A 21,235-nucleotide genomic window follows, 5' to 3' on the forward strand; every position below is an offset into this window, starting at 1 on the left:
CGGGAGAGTTTACATGTGTTTACCTTCAGTTCATCAAGATGAGTGAAATAAAGAGTATAATTAATCACGCAGGGGGGGCTGCCCTCCCGGTTCACACAGTTTAACGACAAAAGTCAGGATCTTTAATCAGTTTTTATTTTTCTTTCATTTTGACTTTTTGAAATTTATTTATTTATTTTTAACTCCGTTTAGTTTCAGTTCCTTTCCAGAGTGGAAAGTAACTAGTTTTTGATGTCTTATAATTTTTTAGTTTCAGTTTAGTTTTTAGTGTTTAAAAAATGTTTTTACTTCGGTTTTTATTAGTTTCAGCATTAGTTGTTTTCTTTATTGTATTCCTGTTATTGTATGGAGAGAATGTGTCAGGGTTAAGATTCAGGAAAATCTGCAAAGGTATTATACTGAAACAGTGCAATGAACATGTCCGCCAAAGCCTCATCAGGTAAGTTCTGATAATAAATTTAACCAAATTAACAAATCTAAAACTGAAGCTTTGTTTATTTATCTTATTTTATTCACATCTAGTTTTAGTTTTAGTTACTGTAATAACCTCATGTTTTGAACGACAACGTGTAAATGCCAGATCAACATTACGGTTTAACATTTTTATGAAGTTTAAAGATTTATTATACGCTAATTAATGAATTAATTATTCTTAATGAGATACATTTACATACAAAAAAAGAGGAAAATGTTATTTTTATTTAGCGTTTGGTACTTGTCCTCTTTACAAGACAGAGCCTCAGACTTTCGAGGTTATCTCATTTCAAAATACAAAAATGTATTTGTACATTTAATAGATTATTGCAGTCCAAAGGTCCTTACAGATGACTGATAAGCCAATCGTAAGACAGGGCAAAAATTGAAATTACAAAAAGGACACAAGAATTGAATGAGGTCAATAAAGTAATGATTTTTTTCCTCTGATTGGCTGCAACTTGCAAACAGAAGGTTTGAACCGCAGATGCTTTGCTCACAGTCAGAGGTGTTTGCCTCTTTCAGGACGTCGCTATAATGTGTCAGGTCACAGGACTTTCTAACATTAGCTTTGCCTCTTAATTCACACTGAACTTCAAAAAACCTGGATTTAGAAACCTTACTGCCTGTAACTGGAATGAGCTCCAACATATACAGAAATAAATAAACATGGAGCTACATTTTCTGATCTTACCAGAACATTTTAAAATGATCTATTTATGAATCTGAAATCATTATCATGCATATTTTTTCTCAACTATGTATAATGTGTCTTTCTATTTCTATGTACTTTCTTTCTTGAGCTCAGTGGGACAACCTGGGTAAAAAAAAGGGTGTAATACTGATCATGATCTAGATCCCAGAGCAGAAAAGGCTGTCTGAACTGTTGAAACCTGAGGTTTTGACTCTCTGAGAAGGCACTGACGTCATTATTGTAGACTTTTTCGATGTTTCATATGAATATGCAGCACTGTAACAGTATGTTGATGACACAAAATAAGAAAAAAGTACGATAGGTTGACTTTATGGTATAAATACACTGTTTATATAGTTAAATTATCATAAAGAAACAGCCAACTTTGGCGAAATTCAGACTTTTAAATGGTCAACAAATGTTCGAACTAATCCTACAGAGGCGATCGTTTCCTGACTTTTAGTTCCTGTTATGAGTCATGATCCAAAAATACTGAATCCTACAGCTTTGATGAAGCAGATCGGTTCTTCATTTGACCCTTCCTGCCTCGAAAACACCCACATTTTTAGAACTTCACAGATACATTTTGCGATGTAGCTTTTCCATTTAAAAAAGTAAGTCCCATGGCTTTCATGATATCATCAGGATTATTTTCTGCCACATTTTAAGCTACATCCTGAGTTTCAGAAGAACTTATATACTTTTCATACATTGAATAGTCCACCTGGTCACAAATAAAACATTTTTTGTTTATTAAATTAAAATGAAATAAAATGTAACATTTCCCTGTAATTCCAACCACAAGTCACAGAATTCAGTTTATGACCCAATCGGTTATTTATCCAGTGTGCACAGAAATCTAAGGGACATTTGTTTGTTATGGTAAATATCCTAGCAGCAAGGTTTTGGGTTCACAAGACCAGGGCATGTGAACACGAAGAATGTCAAGGATGGAGGTCACTGGGATCCATTAATCTTTTAGCACATGGGGACAGTGCCAGCCAGACACCAAACAGGATGCCATCAGCTACAGTACCTCCCCCTTGGCTGTGAAACCACAGGTTGGTACTCTCCTATATCAGAGATATGTGATTTTGTGTTTGGCCTGTGTAAATGCAAAGATAAATGCATATATTTTTACTTCAAAAATGCATAATTCAACCAGAGGCTTAATTACGGCATGTCTTAATTAGGCCAGGTCAGTGCAGTTTGTACAGAGTGCTGAGGTGCACTGTCCTGCTGTTGGGGGATGCCATTGCTCTGACATGGAGTGGGAGGTGTGGATGGATGTCTTAGTCCATTCCAAAGTTTAGGTGGGTGGTAAGTGTCAAAGTAACATCTACATGAATGCCAGGACTCAAGGCATTTCCCAGCAGAACATTGCAGTAAACCGACCAGTCAGTGGTTTCACTGCTGTGGCTGTGTACTGTCAGTGTATACAGATAGCATAAAACCTCTTTGTACATGGTATATATCGGTTTCTTTGTTCACTCAGAATTACTTCAGCTTGGCTGCAGTCCTTCATATTGCCTGCATCTTTGGTTTCATCTGTAACAGTATTGGAGTGATAATGAAATAGCACTTCAGTCTGATTATCAGGCCACAGCGTCCTGTTATAGACACATCAAACACCAGCCTGCTGGTTCCTAGGCAACTTGGTCAGAGAAAGCAGACTCGCTCAGACAGTAACAAGTCAGAGCTAATGGCATCACCGGCTCTGATGTAAATATCCCAACAAGGGTCTATTGTGTCTCACGATTCAAACGCAGAGAGATCCGTTTTATTTCCTACAAACACTGTACTGTTGTGAATTACATTCTCTTCAGCCCATTTATAACAATATAAATCTGTGTTGAGGAAATACAAGTGCACTCTGTTATTTAAATATGGTGCATGCATATTAATTTTGAAGCCATGTGAATCTGTGAGGTAGGTATTCAGAAACCACAAATGGAAATCCCTCAAAATGACCACGAGGTGGCGCCTTTTAGCTGTAGAGAAACAGAAAGACATCGGAGGATACTGTGTTGCTGATTTTGGAACCACAGCATGTTTGGTGCTGTGAAAAAGTATTTGCTCTCTTCCTGATTTCTTCTTTCTTGCATATTTGACACACTTAAATGTTTCAGATCATCAAACAAATTGTAATATTACCCAAAGATAACCTGAGTAAATACAAAATGCATTTTTAAAACAAAGATTTCATTCATGGGGCTACTGGGGGGGAAGGGGGGGGGCTACTTGGCCCTGTGTGAAAATGTAATTTCCCCCACCTTGACCCTGTCCGTCAGACTGAAGTAGACTAAAAGATCTCAACATCTGAGATCCCTTTGGAAGCATAATTTCTAAGGTTTTGGGACTTCAGTGAAGCATGGTAAGCGCCATTATCTACAAATGGAAAAACCTTGGAACAGTCTTAAACATTCCCAGGAAAGGCCAGCCTATCAAAATTATTCCGATAACCCTTTAATGATTCATTCAGGATGTTACAGGCGATAAGAGGAAGTAACAAAAAGTGTCCAGGTCGGAAAAAGGAGACGAGGAGGCAAAAGGGTTACATTAAAGAGTTTTATTAAAGTTTCTATCAAATACTCGACTAAAAGAGGCGGACAAGCCGCTATCACCATTTAAAGAAACAAAACAAAACTCAAGCGTTGGTCAGTAAACTGAAAAGTAACTAAAAAGGATTAGTTGCCAAACACACTCCTCTCCACCAAGAAGGAGCAGAACACACACACAACTCACTGCAACCACTCACGTGGCACTCTGGCCCAGAGCTCACCTTTCTCTGGGCTTAAATACCTTTAATTGCTGATGTGAATGAGCTGTACAAAAGAAAAAGGTGGCACCTAAGGCAGGAGAGCTGGTAGGACACGCCCACACAGGCAACTGCAGGAGGAGGCCCTGCTAGGGCCGTAACAAGGAGGTTACAAAAGAACCTAGAACAACATCTGAAGAACTGCAGGTCTGTCTCACTTGTGTCAATTAAGCTCAGAGTTCATAAATCAACAAGTCCACCTTTGACTGGATTTTTTTTAAAAGGGGGAGTTTTTTGAGTGGCCTAGTCAAAGTCTGGACTTACATCAGATTGAGATGCTTTGGCGTGACCTTAAACAGGCCGTTCATACTCAAAAACCCTCCATTGTGACTGAATTAAAACAACTCTGTAAAGAAGAGTGGCCCAAAATCTTCCACAGTGACATGAAAGACTCATTGCCAGTTATCAAAAATGCTTGATTTCAGTTTTTGCTGCCAAAAGTGGCCAAATCAGTTGTTAGGTTTAAGGGGCAATTACTTTTTATCATGGGGCCAGGTAGGTTTTTCCCTTAATAAATGAAATAATCATTTTAATCATTTGTATTTCCTTGGGTTGCCTTTGTCTAAATGTTTGATGATCTGAAGCATTTAAGTGTGTCAAATATACAGAGGGGAAAATACTTTGTAAATGATAAATTGTTACTACTTGTTAGGTCAAATTTACAAAGAAAACCTAGCAGCTCAGAGGAACAGAAGAAATATTTCATTGTGCAACGTTAGAGTCATTTACACAGTCTCAGCAGGTTTGAAGAAGAAGTTAATGTTGGGTGTTTTATCACAACATTAGGCAGCTTCATGAATCACTGTCTTGTTTAAAGAAATCTCATCCTGGTGGTATTTATGAGAAAACCGCAGAAACATTGTCTAAACATATCATATACTGTGGAAATCATTCTAGGTCTTGGAGGTAATTTGTCATTGAAGATACTTTAAGTGCTACAGCGGTGGGTGAGTCTGCATTTTGGAATGATGGTAAACATTTGCAAAAAGCCTTTGTGGGGGACCGTGAATACCAACTGTCAGAGCACTGTGGACCAAAGGTTGGACGGTTCACTAAGCATCTCAAAAACAGCTCCAAGTTGAAGCATATTACTGTACCGGCATGCCTCTCATTATCCCAGCTGGAGATGAGTCTGATAGCCTCAGCACATGCCTCAGATGATTAGTGTATGGTACAGTGCTTTGTGATATTGTCCTTTACATAATGTTTCAGTCAAATCGGGCATGGGGCTCTGTTGCCGGTTACTGGTCCATACTCTGATCGCCCGCTGGCCTGTGTCCAAACCTGCAAATACAGCTTCAGTGTTGTCCCTCCGGAGACAGTAGCCCTTCTATTAAAAGCACTTATAATCTGCACACAGCTGTCTGTTTTCTACTGTATTGGCAACACTGCAATAATCTGTTTGAAGAATTTTAAATAAAGGATCTGCAAATGACCTTAGCTCTTCTCAGAGTTTAATTTGACTCAATCAAAGCGCCCCAAAGCATGCCATCATTAAAAAACAACAACAACAACAGCACCATACCATTTGTTTCAGGAACATTAATGAAAGCAAAGCATGGGCTACCTCTCACTGAAACTCCACTGTGACTTAGTGACCGCCCACAACTTCTTCTACAACCACTGAGTTCGATGTATCACTCGCGCCTTTAACGCAGGACTGCTTAGCTCCCTCTGAAAGACGGACCATGGGTTGGAAGGAGCAAGACTGGATCGCTTGTCTGAGTTTTCTCGGATTTGTGGTCTCGGTACAGAGCATAAGTCGAAACGAGCTTTTTCCTTTCGGTCCGAGCGCAAGAGACCAGTTACTGGAGCCTGGGAATGATCAGACGTATCGACTGGATCTGAGCAAACCGATGTTGTTTTATGATGGCACTTTCCGCAGCATCTTTGTAAGTTAACTCTTAACCTTTTTTCCCAAGATGATTATTATTATTAACATTAATACACTTGCGTTGGCTTTACTGGTCACCGACCGTCCGTCGTTCTTGCGCAATTGCGCGTTAGCCAGAAATGGAGTAAGTTTAAACAGTTCCTGGAAGTTGCAAAACGGAGCTCCAGCAGGGTATCACTTTTTCCTTGTCTGTGGAGTATTTGTAAATACTGGATTTCTTATCGCAGATGCGGCTGTATCATGTCGAAAGCATGTGTTCACGCATTTCTTTGTTTCCCTCGAGGTTATCATTTTACTGCTGACACCAAATACCAAACCTTATTTTGCAATCCATCCCAAAAACACCCAGTGAAGAGACAGAGAACTTTACAAAGTGGTCACTGGGAGGTTTATTTCTGGAATAAATCATGTAAAACTGTATGATTTACAGTAGAATATTAGAATATTAACTGTTGGCCTGTAGCGCTTTTAAAAAGAAGCCGCACCATTGTGTGGAACGGACAAACAACCCTTTATTCCCACAGTTCTGGTTTCAAAGAAAAGTGCTACATCTCTGTTTCAGTGCTGCGTGCGTGTGGAAACTGTGCCATGACGCAGTAATTACACTTACAGATGCATTCGTCAAAGCTTTGCTGATGTTTTATGCATAAAGATGTTTCTACCAAGCATTCAAGCTCTTAAAATGAAGGTTTCTTCTTTAGTAAAGCTTGCCATTCATTCCACAGTAGCCTGTCCAGTCTCAACCCAGTGGAGGCTGTCTCTGCACAATCTCCATTTAAGGAGATTGTGCAGAGACAATGATTAACATGATTAACACACGAGCCTGAAGCTTAAATGAAACACATGAATGCAGTGTTCACCAATTAGTCTGCTGACTGCCTCCAGGTTAACCTTCCATTACCCACCACAAACATATTTCTGCGCTGCAGTCAAGATGCCCTCAAGAGTTTTGTTTTCATCTGTGAGACCGTCTGCCCTGAACTGTCTCTGCCCTGGGGTGGGAGGTTGATCCTTCTCACTTCATGAGTATGATCCATATTTTACTGAGCACTTACATGTTAACCACTAACCTTAGAGCTCTTTATCTGCAGCACCTCTGTGAATAGGATCACTGATCATTTTCCCAGATCTACCCTCCATTTTGGCAGGAAGTTTCTGTAATGACATTTAGTGCGCAATCTTTAGGCTCTCTGGGGCTACTCATCGGGGGCAAGGACAGGAAACCTTTTGTTTTTTCCTTTGGTCAGGAAGTGAAGGAGCCCCCATGTCCAGTGTGTGTCTGGGCGTGTTTTCTTGACACGAGCGCTGCTTTCTTTCTTTTTACGAGCCTCACATGTGTTCCCACTGCAAGTGTGTAAAGACTGTGTTAAATGGCATCTTGTTTGTTCATTAGCACAGTAGTGGGACATAGCTGCTGACTCAAATCATTAGTGTAATGAAGATCAAAGTGGGTCAGATTGAACTGGGATTGTATCCCCTGTGAAACAGTTCAAGTTGTGTCAAGAATAAAACTGTGTCAAGAATAGCAGGAATTTCATTTCAGTTTCTGTCTTCTAGATTAATGATTTTCGCTTTTCGTTTCAGATTAATACCAATGGGTTTGTCGCCACAAAAGAGCCAGAAAGCGAGCTGACGTATCTTGGCAAAATGCCCCCAAATTTTGGCATGATTGCAGCTCTGCAAGGAGACCTGCACACGAGCGATGGCGTGGGGAAAGTTTTCTTCCGAGAGGACTCCAGTCCTGATATTCTACGCCGCGCTGCTGAGCACATCAACAGGGCTTTCCCTGAAGACGACGAAATCAATCCCACCCATGCTGTGGTGGTCACCTGGGTTGATGTCACCACCCATGGACTTGAGAGCAGAGGAGATAGCGGCATCAAGAAGGTGAGTGTCACATAGTTATTCAAGTAATCTAGAGTGGATGTGGTCACTGACAGAGTCTATAATGTTTTGTTCCTCAGAGAAACACCTTCCAGCTGGTTATTGCATCTCTGGAGACCACCTCATATGCTATTGTCCTCTATCCAAGGGATGGGATAAAGTTTTCCTCCATGCTTGTGGGAGACACTAATGTAATCATGCATGCTGGTTTCAGTAAGGGTTTGGTCCAGGGTTTCTTCGGTTCCAGCAAGGGACCATACTACCGCACCACCAATGATAACGAGCAGTCCGTGAGGGCTTTAGCAGAGTAAGTCAGACGGTAACAATGACGGTTCTTGAAGACATGTTTTCTGCCCAGAAACTTAAACTTTTCCTCCCACAGGGAGACGAACTCTGGCCTGAGGGGTGTATGGGTGTACGAGATTGGGACTTCTCCCTATTTTTCCAACGTGGCTCCAGGTGAGGTCCCTGAGCTGCCCACTGAGGCTCCACCACAAGAAGACGCTGACGCTTATGAGGAGTCCAGCGCTGCAAGGAGGCCGTTGTACACTGATGGACAGGTGGTAGCCTTCTCTCCTTATCTGCAGGAACAGACTGAAATCCACCCAGTTCAGTTCCAACCACAGAACCGGGAGGTGGTGGAGGTGGATGATCCAATTATAAATGTAGATGGTGAGTTTATGGTGTTTTAATCCAACGAGTGTTTGTTAGTGAGCCGTTCACCCACACTCACTGATGGTAGCAAGCTTGTTTGCAGCTCTGCTTCCTGAGCCATGTCTATCGCACTGTATTTTGAGAGTGAGAGCGTGTCGTATATAAATGTTTATTGTGCTTGTCTTATCAGCTGTTGCAGCCATGGTATTCTTACCGTTCCTACCGTTTCCCATGTTTTCAGTGTTCTCGTACAACCTTGGCAGCTGTGCAAACAACAGAAATAAATGCTCCAAGTTTGGTGAATGCAGGGACTACGCCAACGGATACTGCTGCCATTGCATCTCTGGCTTCTATGGCAACGGGATACAGTGTGTGGCAGAAGGTACACGCAGAAAAGCGTTTAAATATGACATTTTTTTATTAGCTGGTAGATGTGGAAACATAAGAAGAAATCTTAGCTGTCTTGTTGCAGTTTCACATGCAGTTCTTGGATAAAATTCATTTTAAGTGAAGTGGGTTTGCATGTCTCTGTGAGTAACTTCGATGGGGTGGGTGTGTTTTTGTTTTCTTTTGGGGGGGTTTGCAGGAAAGCCACAGAGGGTGAACGGCAAAGTACACGGAAGAGTGTTTGTGGGCAGGTCTCCTTCTCCGGTGGAGTTCGCCGACATCGACCTCCACTCTTACATTGTTGTGAATGAGGGCCGAGCCTACGTCGCCATCAGTGACCTCCCGGAGACCATTGGGCCCTCGCTGGAGCCCCTGGTGTCAGTTAGTGGTGCGATTGGGTGGGCGTTTGCTCTGGAGCACCCGGGCTTCAAGAACGGCTTCAGTATCATCGGTGAGTAAGAACAACGCTGCAATGAAGATATCTCATGATGTGACATTCAGTAGCTTGTCTTGTAGTTTGTACAGGGTTTAAAAAAAAAACCTAGTGGGAAGCATAAATTTCTGTAAACAAATGTCAGCACTGCTGCAAACACAGCTTGCATACAGCTGCAGTCTTCCGCACTGTCTCCCTGAATTCCACTTGCATTACCTCAGCTGTAACAGAAAGCCACGAGACAAAGTTCATCCCAGGCCAAAGTCTTAGAGTTAACATCCTCTTCTCTGGCCTCTGCAGGGGGGGAGTTCACTCGACAGGCTGAGGTGACCTTTATGCCAGGGAATGAAAAGCTGATCATCAGGCAAGAGTTTAAAGGCATCGATGAGCACGACCACCTGATTGTGAGCACCAACCTGGACGGTCAGGTGGCCGAGGTGCCTCTTGGCTCCACCATAAAGCTCGACCCGTATTCTGAGATCTACCAGTACAACAACAACTGTGAGACATATCTGGAACAGAGAATCAATATTTCACCACCTTTTCTGATTTTGAACGAGACATAAAAGAATTGAAAAAAGCTGAGTGTTTGTAACGTGTCCATCTCACCTTTCAGTGATCACCTCGTCGTCCACTCGGGACTACGTAGTGACTCTGCCGGATGGATCCAGGGAAACCAGGAGATATCAGTGGCGTGAGACCATCTCCTTCAACGGCTGCTATCATAGCGAGACTTTGAGAGACATGAAACCTACACAGATGCTAAGCATGGACCACATTTTTGCCATTTACGATCCTGGACAACGACTCATCCGGTTCGCCCTGACCAGCAAGATCGGGGACATCAATGGTGAGAAGACTTTTTCGTTTTCCTGCCTTTGGTTTGAGCTCACTTCCTTCCTCAGGAACAACATGTCCTGACAGAGAGATTATTTTGACCAGACGGGCTTTTTGTTGCTATTGTTAAATGGTAAAAATAGGTATGTTTTGCTTCAAAAAACCAAAACAAAACCTGTTTAGAAATAAAATTCACCTTTCCTTCTCAGGAGGGCAGCCGGAGGAGAACCCATGCTTAACCGGAAGACACGGATGTGACACGAATGCTGTTTGCAAAGTCAGAGAGGGAGCAACGTTCACTTGCCAATGTGCTGCTGGTTTCAGCGGCGATGGACGCACATGTTATGGTAAGAACTGCATATTTAATCATGTAACAAAGAGCAGTTAGAGTTTATTTTCTGCTTTTGGAAAAATCTGTTTCCATATCTTTCAAACTCATCATTAAAATCAACCGATTTTCTAAAGCCTTCCTTCCTGACTAGGGAACTGCACAATCATACAATTAGCAGGGGGAGTCCCATAGGATAAACAAAGCATTTCCGACTCAGAGACCAGGTTAACAGAGCTAGTTCAAGCTCTATACAACCGAATCTTTTGCATTAGAGACCAAACAGGAAGAGGAAGGAAGAATTTCAGACAGATGCTATCATAAAAGTATTAGGAACTCTAATCAGGCTCTTTTCTTTGATCCCAAAACATTTCATAATGAAAAACTTATCTGGCAAAACCAGACTTCTCTAACTCTGACCCAATCCAAGACTTTTTAAATCAAGTCATTTTGTTTATATGACTCAACGTCACATGTAAAGATTCCCAGGATTTTACGTACATAAAAACAGGAAAAACGCACTTGGACAGAAAGGCGATCTGTCCAGGATGTACCCCGCCTCTCATCCTATGACAGCTGGGATACGCTCCAGGCTCTTCTGTGACTCTGAATTAGATAAGCAAAAGACAGTAGACAGATGAAAAAAAAATGTTATGAGTTTAGCATATCATCACTATTTGTTTCTTTATTTCTTATTATCAGACAACGATGAGTGCAGAGAGGATCCTCAGCGCTGCGGCCCTAACGCTATCTGCAACAACCAGCCCGGGACCTTCCGGTGCGAGTGCGAAGAGGGGTATCAGTTCGGTAGTGATCAGAGAACCTGCATTAGTAAGTGGTTTTTGTGTGCTGTAAAGTGCTATTACATATCAGGCAAACCTCACCTCGTTCTAGGGAGGTAGAGGTGCAAACATAACCTGTAATTAAAGCTGCAAGCAGCGATATGAGGGCCCTCGCACCCCGGCACGTCGAGCCAAGCCCAACACCTAAAACCAGCGCTTCCGATCTGATGTCACATTGATGGAATTCATGCATTTAACCACCAGCTAACATTTCATCTCATTCAACCATTGTTATAGTCGTCCCACTAGGTGGCGCTCTAATCATTATTGACAAATGGCATAACAATCATTTCCGAGGTCAAGTCTCATAACGCCTGCGACCTTTGAGAGAGATTGGACATTGTGTTTTTGAGTGACAGCAGATTACTGCTTTTTGGCGAGTGATTGAAACTCCACGTGCCGCCATGACCACCCCGTTTCCCTGAACGTAAAAAGCTTCGCAATTTAACATCACAAAGGTCTTTAGATTCCCCACCCTGGAGATCGGGTCAATCTGAGGAAATCCCTTGGAGGAGTTCGTCAAAGTACGTTGCCTGAAAAGAGGGAAAATGTCGCAGAAATTACACATTAATTTTAAAATGTCTGACTTCCTGTTGGATTTGGGATATTGCTCCAAGAGACTTTTTGTACATCTTGATATCTTCCATAAGCTTACCAGGTTTCAGACTCATAGATAAAACACAGAGCAGGGGCTGTTGTTTTGAATATTTGTAGGGGCGCTGTGGAGCCATTTTGCGCTATTCAATGAAAGTGATCACATAACCAGAAAGCCCTCATCACATTGGAGGTGTGGTCCAAATTTGAAGACTTTTAAAATTTCCAAGCCCCTCAAAAGCCACTTCATTATTCATGGTGAACTGCGTTGCCACCAGGGTGCGCCGTTCAGTTTAAAGTCACAATTTTCTCACTGAAGCATCATGAAGGATGGATGGTGATATTCACCGCTTTTGAGGTGGCCACGATGAACCCGTGAAAATCAGTACAACAAAATGAAAGACACGACATTTCCTGTTGCCACTAGGTGGCGCTCTACGTATTCCTGACAATGGGCACATCAATCTGTTCAGGGCGGGTCTGACATCATCCCTTTAAAGTCTGGTACTGGTCAGACTGGATTTCATTGAGTTATACTAATTTGTTTCTTCATGGCGAGACATCAAAGTTCGCCATGCTGCAGGGGTCACACCCTTTCGCGAAAACTCACAGTTTTCGCTGTAACCCAAGACCAACTCCTTAAGGCTTTCCTGGAGAAATTTGAGGCTGCAAATGTCACGCATCACAATACTATACCCCAAAGTGTAAAACATGACACTTCCTGTTCCCACTAGGTGGCGCTGTCCCTGGTGTCAAATATGGCAGTTGAAATATGTTCAGGGGTGGAGCCTTATCATATGTGTGCTCTTTGGTCCACGTCGGACCATGTATGAGGGAATGAGAGACAATAAGATTTTCATGGCGAGTCATCGAAATTAGCCGTGGCGCCACGGCCTCACCGTATCACGAAAACTCAAAAGCTCCGCAATTTAACATGGCCCAGGTGTGTAGTTGGCACTGTCCAAATATGAAGTTTCTATGACAAAATCCCAAGGAGGAGTTCGAAAAAGTTCGAGGCATGGAAATGGCAAAATTGGAGCCAAAATGTCACCTTCACTTCAAAATGGCGGACTTCCTGTTGGGTCTGCGTCAATGGTCCCATTGACTTTTTTGTTCGTCTTGGCATGATACACATGTGTGCCAAATTTCATACATGTAGCTCAAAAGATGTGTTCGTAGGGCTGCATTTAACAACGCATAGGTGGTGCTACAGAGCCATTTCCCAATGCACATATATAAAACCATTAAAATACAAAATTTTTCACCAGACCTGGCATGTGTGCAAAATTTCATGAGTTTTTGAGCATGTTAAAGCCCTCAAAAAGGCAATTCATTTCAATGAAAAATAATAATAATAATAATAATAATAATAATAATAATAATAATAATAATAAACAGAGCAGATACAATAGGGCCTTCGCACTCGAAGTGCTCGGGCCCTAATAAAATTCATTATAGTATGAAAAAGTCTGTGATGATTATTAAACCGTGTAGCAGCAGCAGCACGGTGGCTGTAAAGCATTTTCTGGCATGCCCCCAAAGATCCAACTTGAATTTCAGTTAAATAAATATTAAACTGTATTCATTCGTCTTAATTTCACGCCATATTTTTCACCCTGTTCCCCAACTTAAGCAGTTCTATCCAAAACCAGTCAACACATTATTTTTCTCACGCTGATAGCATTTCCCAGAACTTGTCCTGCTTCTCCTCAGAGGTTGATCGACCCGTGGACCACTGTGAGGCAGGCACCCATACCTGCTCACCCCACGCTCAGTGCAGCTACACCGGAGGCTCGTCCTATGTCTGCACCTGCCTACAAGGGTTCACGGGAGACGGTAGAAGCTGCCGAGGTACTGCAGACAAACGCACTGCTCTCAGAATGTGTGCAAGAAAAATAGACAAAGTAGGCTTATTTGTAGTTTTTAGACAGTGCAACATAAATAACATTTTTAGCATTTAATATCACAACTTGGCTTAGTTTTTTCATTTGTTTGTTTGTTTGTGGGTTTTCTTTTTTGCATGTTAGTCCACCAACCTGCAAGAAGCAATGTTGCATGTTTTCTATTATTAAATTAGTTTTAAGGTAATTTTACAAACAAAAAAAGACTTAAAGGTTGTTGGCTGCATGTGAGAATTTGCAGTTTTCCCTGTTCCTTACATTTATAAAATAAAATTCAACAATTAAATTAAATAGCAGGAGCTTCTAAAGCAGGGGTGTGAAACATAAGGCCCATGGACCAGAATCAGCCCGGCAAAAACTCCACTCCGGAGTTTTAAAAACACAGTTTTAACTTTTCTTACTTTAACTTCACTTTATTTATATTTATTTAAGTTTTACAGCTTCCCCCCACCCCGCTTCATACTACAGCAAAGTCATCTATAGATACACAATTAAATGATGGAAATTTCCTGTTTTTTTACTATCTACTACAGAAATTTATGGTTTTGTTTTTTTTACAGTGAGTTCACAGAAAAGGGCTTTGTTTTCTGAATGAAACTTTGAATTTTATAACTACAGGACAGTCTGGGCAACGATTTTACACATTTGTCATGTAATTTCACTGGTCCAGCGCACTTAAAATCAAAGCAGCTTTAAGTGTGACCGGTCAAAAAAGAGGGACATGAAGAAAAATCTGCTGAAAGTAAGGACTACGTTCAGTGTGTCCAAAATCACTTGATTCACCAAATGCATCCTTAGGAATTATTTGAATTGTTACACCATCTGCTGAGGACTGTGGGCGGTGAGGTTGGTTGCATAATACACCAACAGAGACCGAAGAGTGAAACATTAAAAACAGATGGGAATTTCATGTGTAGAGGTCCCGAGTCTGGGTGTAGGGTTTTTTGGAGGGGTTTTTCTGGTCTGGGTCCTTCCATTCTTTCCACATGTTTGCTTGATTTTCTGCTATTTGAGGAAAGTTTAAGTCAAAGGTCCACCCAAGATCTGCTGCATGGATCTCCACTCATAAAATGACAGAGAAAGTGTTCATATTTGATTTTTTTCTGCTCTCTCATCCTCCATCCATCCATCTCGCCATCATCTCATCCATCTGCCTGAAGACATAGACGAGTGTCAGCAAAGCAGGTGTCACTCAGACGCCGTGTGTTACAACACTGAGGGATCCTTTACCTGCCAGTGCAGACCGGGTTACAGCGGAGACGGTTTCCAATGCCTTCCTGGTAGGTGAACTCTCTGAATTGCACCGCTTTAAACATAGCGTTATTTGTTAGCTGGCTTGGCTGCACATTCATTCTGGGGGTTGAAAATAAAGCCTGTGTAGTTACATGTTTGTTTTGGAGGTCCTTCACTGGAGCTCAGACAGCCGAGTAATAGTTTTTTGTTTGATGTAGTTTCGCAAAATGGGTCATTTTCATTCACAGCCTTGTAGCCGTTTAGGCCGGAGGGGGTGTTTGGAAAATGAATTCCTCGCCAGAGTATATTGGTGCCAGCTGGAATCTGTTTCTCATTCCCTTCTGGAAAGCGCGAGGAATTTGTCATGCCTTGTGAGGGATGTGAACTTCATGTGTAGCTGAAATTTAAATTAGAAGACTCCAAAAAGATAAAAGAAACAAGTTCGGGGAGTTTGTTGCCGGTTGTATTTGTTAATTTTTGAGTCTTTCTTTTCATATTTTTCTTCAGGGAGGCCAAAAACACGATGTGAGGCTCACAGAGAGAGCGTCCTGGGTGTGTCTGGCCCACGGGGCCCGCGGCCTCCTATTGGCGCTTACATCCCCTCGTGTGATGACAACGGTCAATATGAGCCCATGCAGTGCCATGGAAGCACAGGACATTGCTGGTGCGTGGACCAAAATGGACAGGAGATCTCAGGGACTCGCACCGGACCTGGCAGCAGACCGATGTGTGAGTAAATCACAGAAAGAGGTTACAATGTCACTCACAGCGGCGTTAAACAAAAACTATGCAAGCACAAACACTTCGGGAGTTTTGATGAACTGATTTGTGTGCGTCTCAATTAGGCATCGACCACAATACTGGGCCGTCGCCCATCGGACCCCGGCCACGGCCCGATGTGGATGCCCTGACCCCAGGAACACACCTGCTGTTTACCCAGAGCGGCAGGATAGAGCACGTTCCTCTGGAAGGTTACGACATGAAAAAGAACGATGCCAAGCCCGTCCTCCACCTCCCCGTAAGTTCATCTTTAAGAAAGGAGTTATTTCATTCATTTTTATATGGCTTTTGCAGCAGTTTTATTCTTATTTTTAAGTTAAAGCCACAATTTCCTGTCAGGATTGTTTACTTAATTTAAATAATATACAAGAAAACAGTCACAAATAACTGCGCTCTCCTGTCCTAAAACTTTCTTCAGCTCTGGGATTTTTCCCATCTGCTTCTTGCATCCAAAGCTTGCACTTTATTGCGGACACATGGTGACATTCACGCTAATTGCGAACATCAGTCAGACAACTTTACAGTTGCAGTCTGCTTTTCTTGTTGCACTGATTTCCAAAACAGCTGGCATGAAGTCTGCTTGAGCTCCTCACTGTGTGACTCAGTTTGTTTGGATTTAAAGTCTCGACGATACCATCCAAAAAGCACATCTGCTCCACGTTCTGGACCGTTGTTGTGTGACGAAAGCTGCACTTCAAAGGTTCGTTGTTTGCTCACACCCTCCTTCGCTCCACAGGAGAAGGTCATCATTGGTGTAGCCTACGACTGTGTGGAGAAAATGGTGTACTGGACAGAAATCACGTCTCCCTCCATCAGCAAGGCCAACATCGAGGGGGGAGAGCCCACGTCCGTCATTAGTTCAGGTAGTGTTTTCTTCACGCTACTGGTTCCCCTACATTTTGAAAGAGGAGGTTAAAAAAAACAGAAAAATGCACTCTCTTAACAGGTTTGGAAAGCCCAGAAGGGATTGCGATCGACCACTTGGGTCGAACAGTGTTCTGGACGGATTCCGCTAAGGATCACATCGAGGTGGCGTCTCTGGACGGGTCTAACCGACGTGTCCTCATAAACACCGACCTCGTCAACCCCCGAGCCATCATCGCTGACCCTTCCAACGGGTGCGTTACGATTTAACAGCCTGTTTATTGAACATAGTTTGAGTTAAACAGCACTCTCTGTGAAAATCTACAATGCTCATTTACTTTAAAGAACAGGTAACATTCACAAACAGACTGATATTCAGTGTTGCTGAAAATCACAGCAGACTCACTCTTCACCTGTCCTCCAACAGTAACCTATACTGGGCTGACTGGAACCGTAAAGCCCCCAAGATTGAGACATCTTACATGGATGGATCCAACAGACGGGTGCTGGTTAGAGACAATCTAGGCCTGCCAAACGGCTTGACTTACGACCCTCGCAGCTCACAGCTTTGCTGGGCAGACGCAGGTAGATTTCAGACGGATGACTCATCTGTGAAACGGTGTCTGCTGTGTGCGATCAGTGCTAATTACAGTCTCTCGCCTGCAGGCACGCATAAAATGGAGTGCATGGATCCGGGTCGGGGTAGTCGCAGTACGGTTTTGGAGAGGATCCAGTATCCTTTTGGAATGACAGCTTTCGGGAATAACATCTACTACACCGACTGGCAAAGGTTTGATTATTATTTTAAGAATGTTTTTGCAAGTCTGCCTTTTTAAATGGTGAAAAAAAATAAAAAATAATAATAATTCTTACAGCTGGAGTTTGTTTATAAATGAGACCCACTGGTGTTGTAGCACCCAAGACACAGGGTTTTTACTTTTACCTGTGATTCAATGTGTCAAGGCAGAGGAAAGAGAGGGAAGGTTAAAGGTCAAAAACTGCCCACACTTAACCACGGCCTCTTTACATTCTCTGTGGCAGGGCTCAGACGCTCCCACACTCAAAATTGTGGCGCTTCCTCCACATGTGTCCGGCTCTGTAAGTTATTTATTCCTGAGCAACTGCAGAAAAAAAGGCTTTTTATGTGTATGTGTGTGTGTTAGTGTGCACATGAGGTGAGGAGGAGTCCTAAAAAGTGACAGCTGCTTGCAATTTCTCAGCCCCAGACGTCTGCGAGTGACCTCCACAGGGCCTCCCTCTGATCTCGCCAGGGCCACAGAAAGGTTGAGAGGAGGTGGTGTGGTGTGGGTGGTGCACACTTAAACAGTTTACAACAAACTATGTCATGTTGTGGCTAAGAAACCCACCCTCATCCCCCTCTTTGGCCTTACTCAGTCTCAACAGACTTTATAGAAAACATAAGGAGGCTGGACGGATGATTGCTCAAGCTCAGATAGTCCTGGATTTCTGAACTCCTGCGCTGACTGTGTTTGCAACAGGGATGCTGTGATTGCAGTGGACCGCTATGCCAGCAGGGAGTCAGATGAGTTCCAGCCTCAGAAGCGGACCAGGTTATACGGGATCGCCACAGCCTATGCCCAGTGTCCTGCAGGTAGGAAGTTGTGATGACACATTCCCCTTCAATTCTCCCTCTTCACATGCGTGGCATCTAACCCTGATGTTCAGCTCCACTTTAAAGCCGCACGCAGAAACTGCTTGACCCTTGTATATTTGGGGGGTACCTTTGAGCCCAACATTATGCGCTCCTTTTCCTCTTTGGGACCGGGCTGACCTAGTTGTGACCGTGCAGGCTCTTTAAAGAATCCTTTAGAGCACTTTGCAAACAAAACAAACAAACAAACAAAAAACACAAGTACAGTTCTTAATCTTTAAGCAGCTGGGGGAATTCTTCCAGCTTGTATTTATTATCAAGCAAAGGAATGACTAATGGCACCAGGCAACATCCTCTCTTCTAGATAAGGCTAAAGCCAGGGAATGCAGAGTCAGGGGAGAGGGGCCTCCAACATCTGGAGATTGCTACGTGCTTCCTTTGGATGTTTTTAGTGCATTAATAATAAGCAGTGAAGAGGCTATTTCCCACTGATGCCTGCTGTAAAATGTTTCCTTTGTCCCCTCCGTCTGTCAGGACAAAACTACTGTTCTGGAAACAACGGCGGCTGCTCCCACCTCTGTTTAGCAACACCAAACGGCCGTTCCTGCAAGTGTCCCGACAACGCGGCTCAGGTGGGCTGCGTCGAGAGAGAGTACTGAAAGGAGGCGTCCAGCGCTCCCAGAGTGGACAAGTTTTAAATCTGGAGCCACTCAGCATGACTAAATTCTAACTGCTGCAGAACCAGAACCACCTCTGAAAAGCAGAGGTGAACTTACTGTGCCTTTTTTTTTTTTTTTTTTTTACTGCTCACTGTTATTGTTATCTACATTTTTTTGTGTGTGTTACATTTCCCATTTATAAAATCACAATGAACTGTAAGTAGAAACACTACCATGGTGACCTTTTTCCTGAGTGCACAGAAACTGAGAATGAAGCTCGAGGGAATGCGTAATTCTAATGTGAACTTTATCAGAGCGGTAGATGACGTCATCTCATGCACTACTGCACACTGAACCTGGGCTTTTTCTCAGCCAAGTGTTATTGTGGAGCAGGGTGGGGGGTAAAAAAAAAAAGCTGGTGGGATGAGTCTAGATGCTGGGCGGAAATGAGAGGGAATAAACATTTTTCTGACACCGTGGGCTCCCGAGTTTGTTGCTTTACAGCGACACCTTGTGTTAGGTAAGTGAATTACAAATATTCATATCTGGTGCTGTTGCGGTAGGTGTCGCCATTGTATAACCTCAAAAGGGGGATGCCTTGTGATATACAGTACCTGCCATGGTTGAATAAATAACTTGTCTTGCAGATTTATATGTATGAAAATGTAATAAATGTTTATTCTTAAACAATTTCTGCGCGACTTTTATCGCAGATGACTTATACACAGGTGCCATTATACACCATTTCTTCCAACAGGCTTATTTTTAACAAGCTGTGTGTGTAAAGACCGTCTGGGTGTGTGTGTGTGTGTGTGTGTGTGTTTCTTGTCACATGACTTATTTTTGCGTCTGCTTGGATGATGCGTCTACTTTCTCAAAAAGGATCAAGAAAAGCTGCCACCCACGCAGTCTGTGTGCTGGAGGGGGGAGACACGTACGTCAGTGGTGCATTAAGGGGGCTTTTAATAAACCCGGAATATTTTTATCATAAAGACTTGAAACCTGATTGAAAACCTGCTTCGAGCCAGTAGTCGTTACTGTCGCTCTCCAGTGACTTGTCCCATTCACAACGCCTTAGGGGTATATCATGATATAACTCTGAGACAAATCTTCATTTCGATCTCACAAAACAATGCTATGACCATAACTGGAAAACAAAATAAAATTGTGACATTTTCTATCCAAAATATCAGTGACTGTCATTGTCTAACAATAAAAAAGTCTGGCCATTAGTGCTGTGCAAGACTGCAAAATTTGGTACTGAGTAAATTAAGTAAATTATTAAGTAAATATTGGGACAGTATTTTCAGTATACTGATACTTTAATCTATAAAGACAGCTTATGTTGGGGAGATCGTTGTGTCATGATTTATTAGAGAAATCATCATCACTTTGCATGGATCATGGAATCACTGTGGTCTTTTACTTTCCACAATACTTTAACACAACAAACACACCTCTCAGCTTTTCATGTATTTTGAATCTGAGGTTGTGTGTGTGTGTGTGTGTGTGTGTGTGTGTGTGTGTGTGTGTGTGTGTGTGTGTGTGTGTGTGTGTGCTATTGACTATAAATAAAAAAGACCTGACGATCAAAAAGGTTCAGATGTTTTTCAAAGTGCATGTTTGATAGAAACAAAGTATTGATACAATCTTGCTGGTATTGATCTAATACCAATACCAGCGTTGGTATCGATACTATTGGCTCAGTCCGCCTACCTCTACTGGCCATCTGTCAAGCCACGGATAAGGAACAGCAGGGGAAAATGTGACCATAACGAAGCAGCTAATTCTGTTGTTCATAACTGTGACAGATGTGCTTGTCTTGCTTCACTGATTACCAGCTGTCCATTAAAATGTATGAATAAGGGGGAAAATCATTCAGTGCCCTGAAGCCCACAGTAATGTCACCATAAAATAAATAAAAGCAGCAAATCCTTGTGTTTTTTTTCACTAAACACATCAATCATTCGTCATTACGCAAAACTTATCTTAGTCGATTCGTTTAATTTTATAAGTAGGTCACCTACATTTTCATACTCGTAATAACCCTAATCTGCAAGAAAGATAACCTAACGCTGGGATTTTTAGACAATTCGTCTCACTTTGATATGCACAAACAAGCAAATTACACTTTAGGAAAAAAATGAATTAGCTTGCCAGTCTGTTGTGCCATCTACAGAGCTTCCCCAAACGCACCACCATTCCCTGGGCTAAAAGCTTTGATTGATTGGAAAATGATTTGCGTGTTATCCAATGGGGAGCAGGACAGGAGTCAGTGGGCACTCCACGGACCGTGAGCGCTTAATAACACAGTGGTCATTTGAACCCTCAGACAAGTCTTTGAGGA

At 42.5% G+C, this 21,235-nt stretch overlaps 1 protein-coding gene across 1 annotated transcript; it reads left to right on the top strand.

Moving 5' to 3' along the window:
- Positions 1-5,603: 5,603 nt before the first annotated feature.
- nid1a (nidogen 1a) lies at positions 5,604-19,578 on the top strand. The gene is made up of 20 exons (XM_031737564.2): positions 5,604-5,878; positions 7,465-7,767; positions 7,845-8,071; positions 8,147-8,436; positions 8,660-8,800; positions 9,005-9,256; positions 9,539-9,739; positions 9,855-10,088; positions 10,285-10,422; positions 11,106-11,234; positions 13,553-13,690; positions 14,901-15,020; positions 15,481-15,702; positions 15,819-15,991; positions 16,490-16,616; positions 16,700-16,871; positions 17,045-17,202; positions 17,284-17,407; positions 18,117-18,229; positions 18,764-19,578. Exons 1-20 carry the CDS (start codon positions 5,675-5,677, stop codon positions 18,886-18,888), a joined length of 3,591 nt encoding a protein of 1,196 aa, XP_031593424.1. The 5' UTR covers positions 5,604-5,674; the 3' UTR covers positions 18,889-19,578.
- The last annotated feature ends 1,657 nt before the right edge of the window (positions 19,579-21,235 follow it).

The sequence above is a fragment of the Oreochromis aureus genome, linkage group 13 (genome assembly GCF_013358895.1).
Source record: "Oreochromis aureus strain Israel breed Guangdong linkage group 13, ZZ_aureus, whole genome shotgun sequence".
NCBI lineage: Eukaryota > Metazoa > Chordata > Actinopteri > Cichliformes > Cichlidae > Oreochromis > Oreochromis aureus.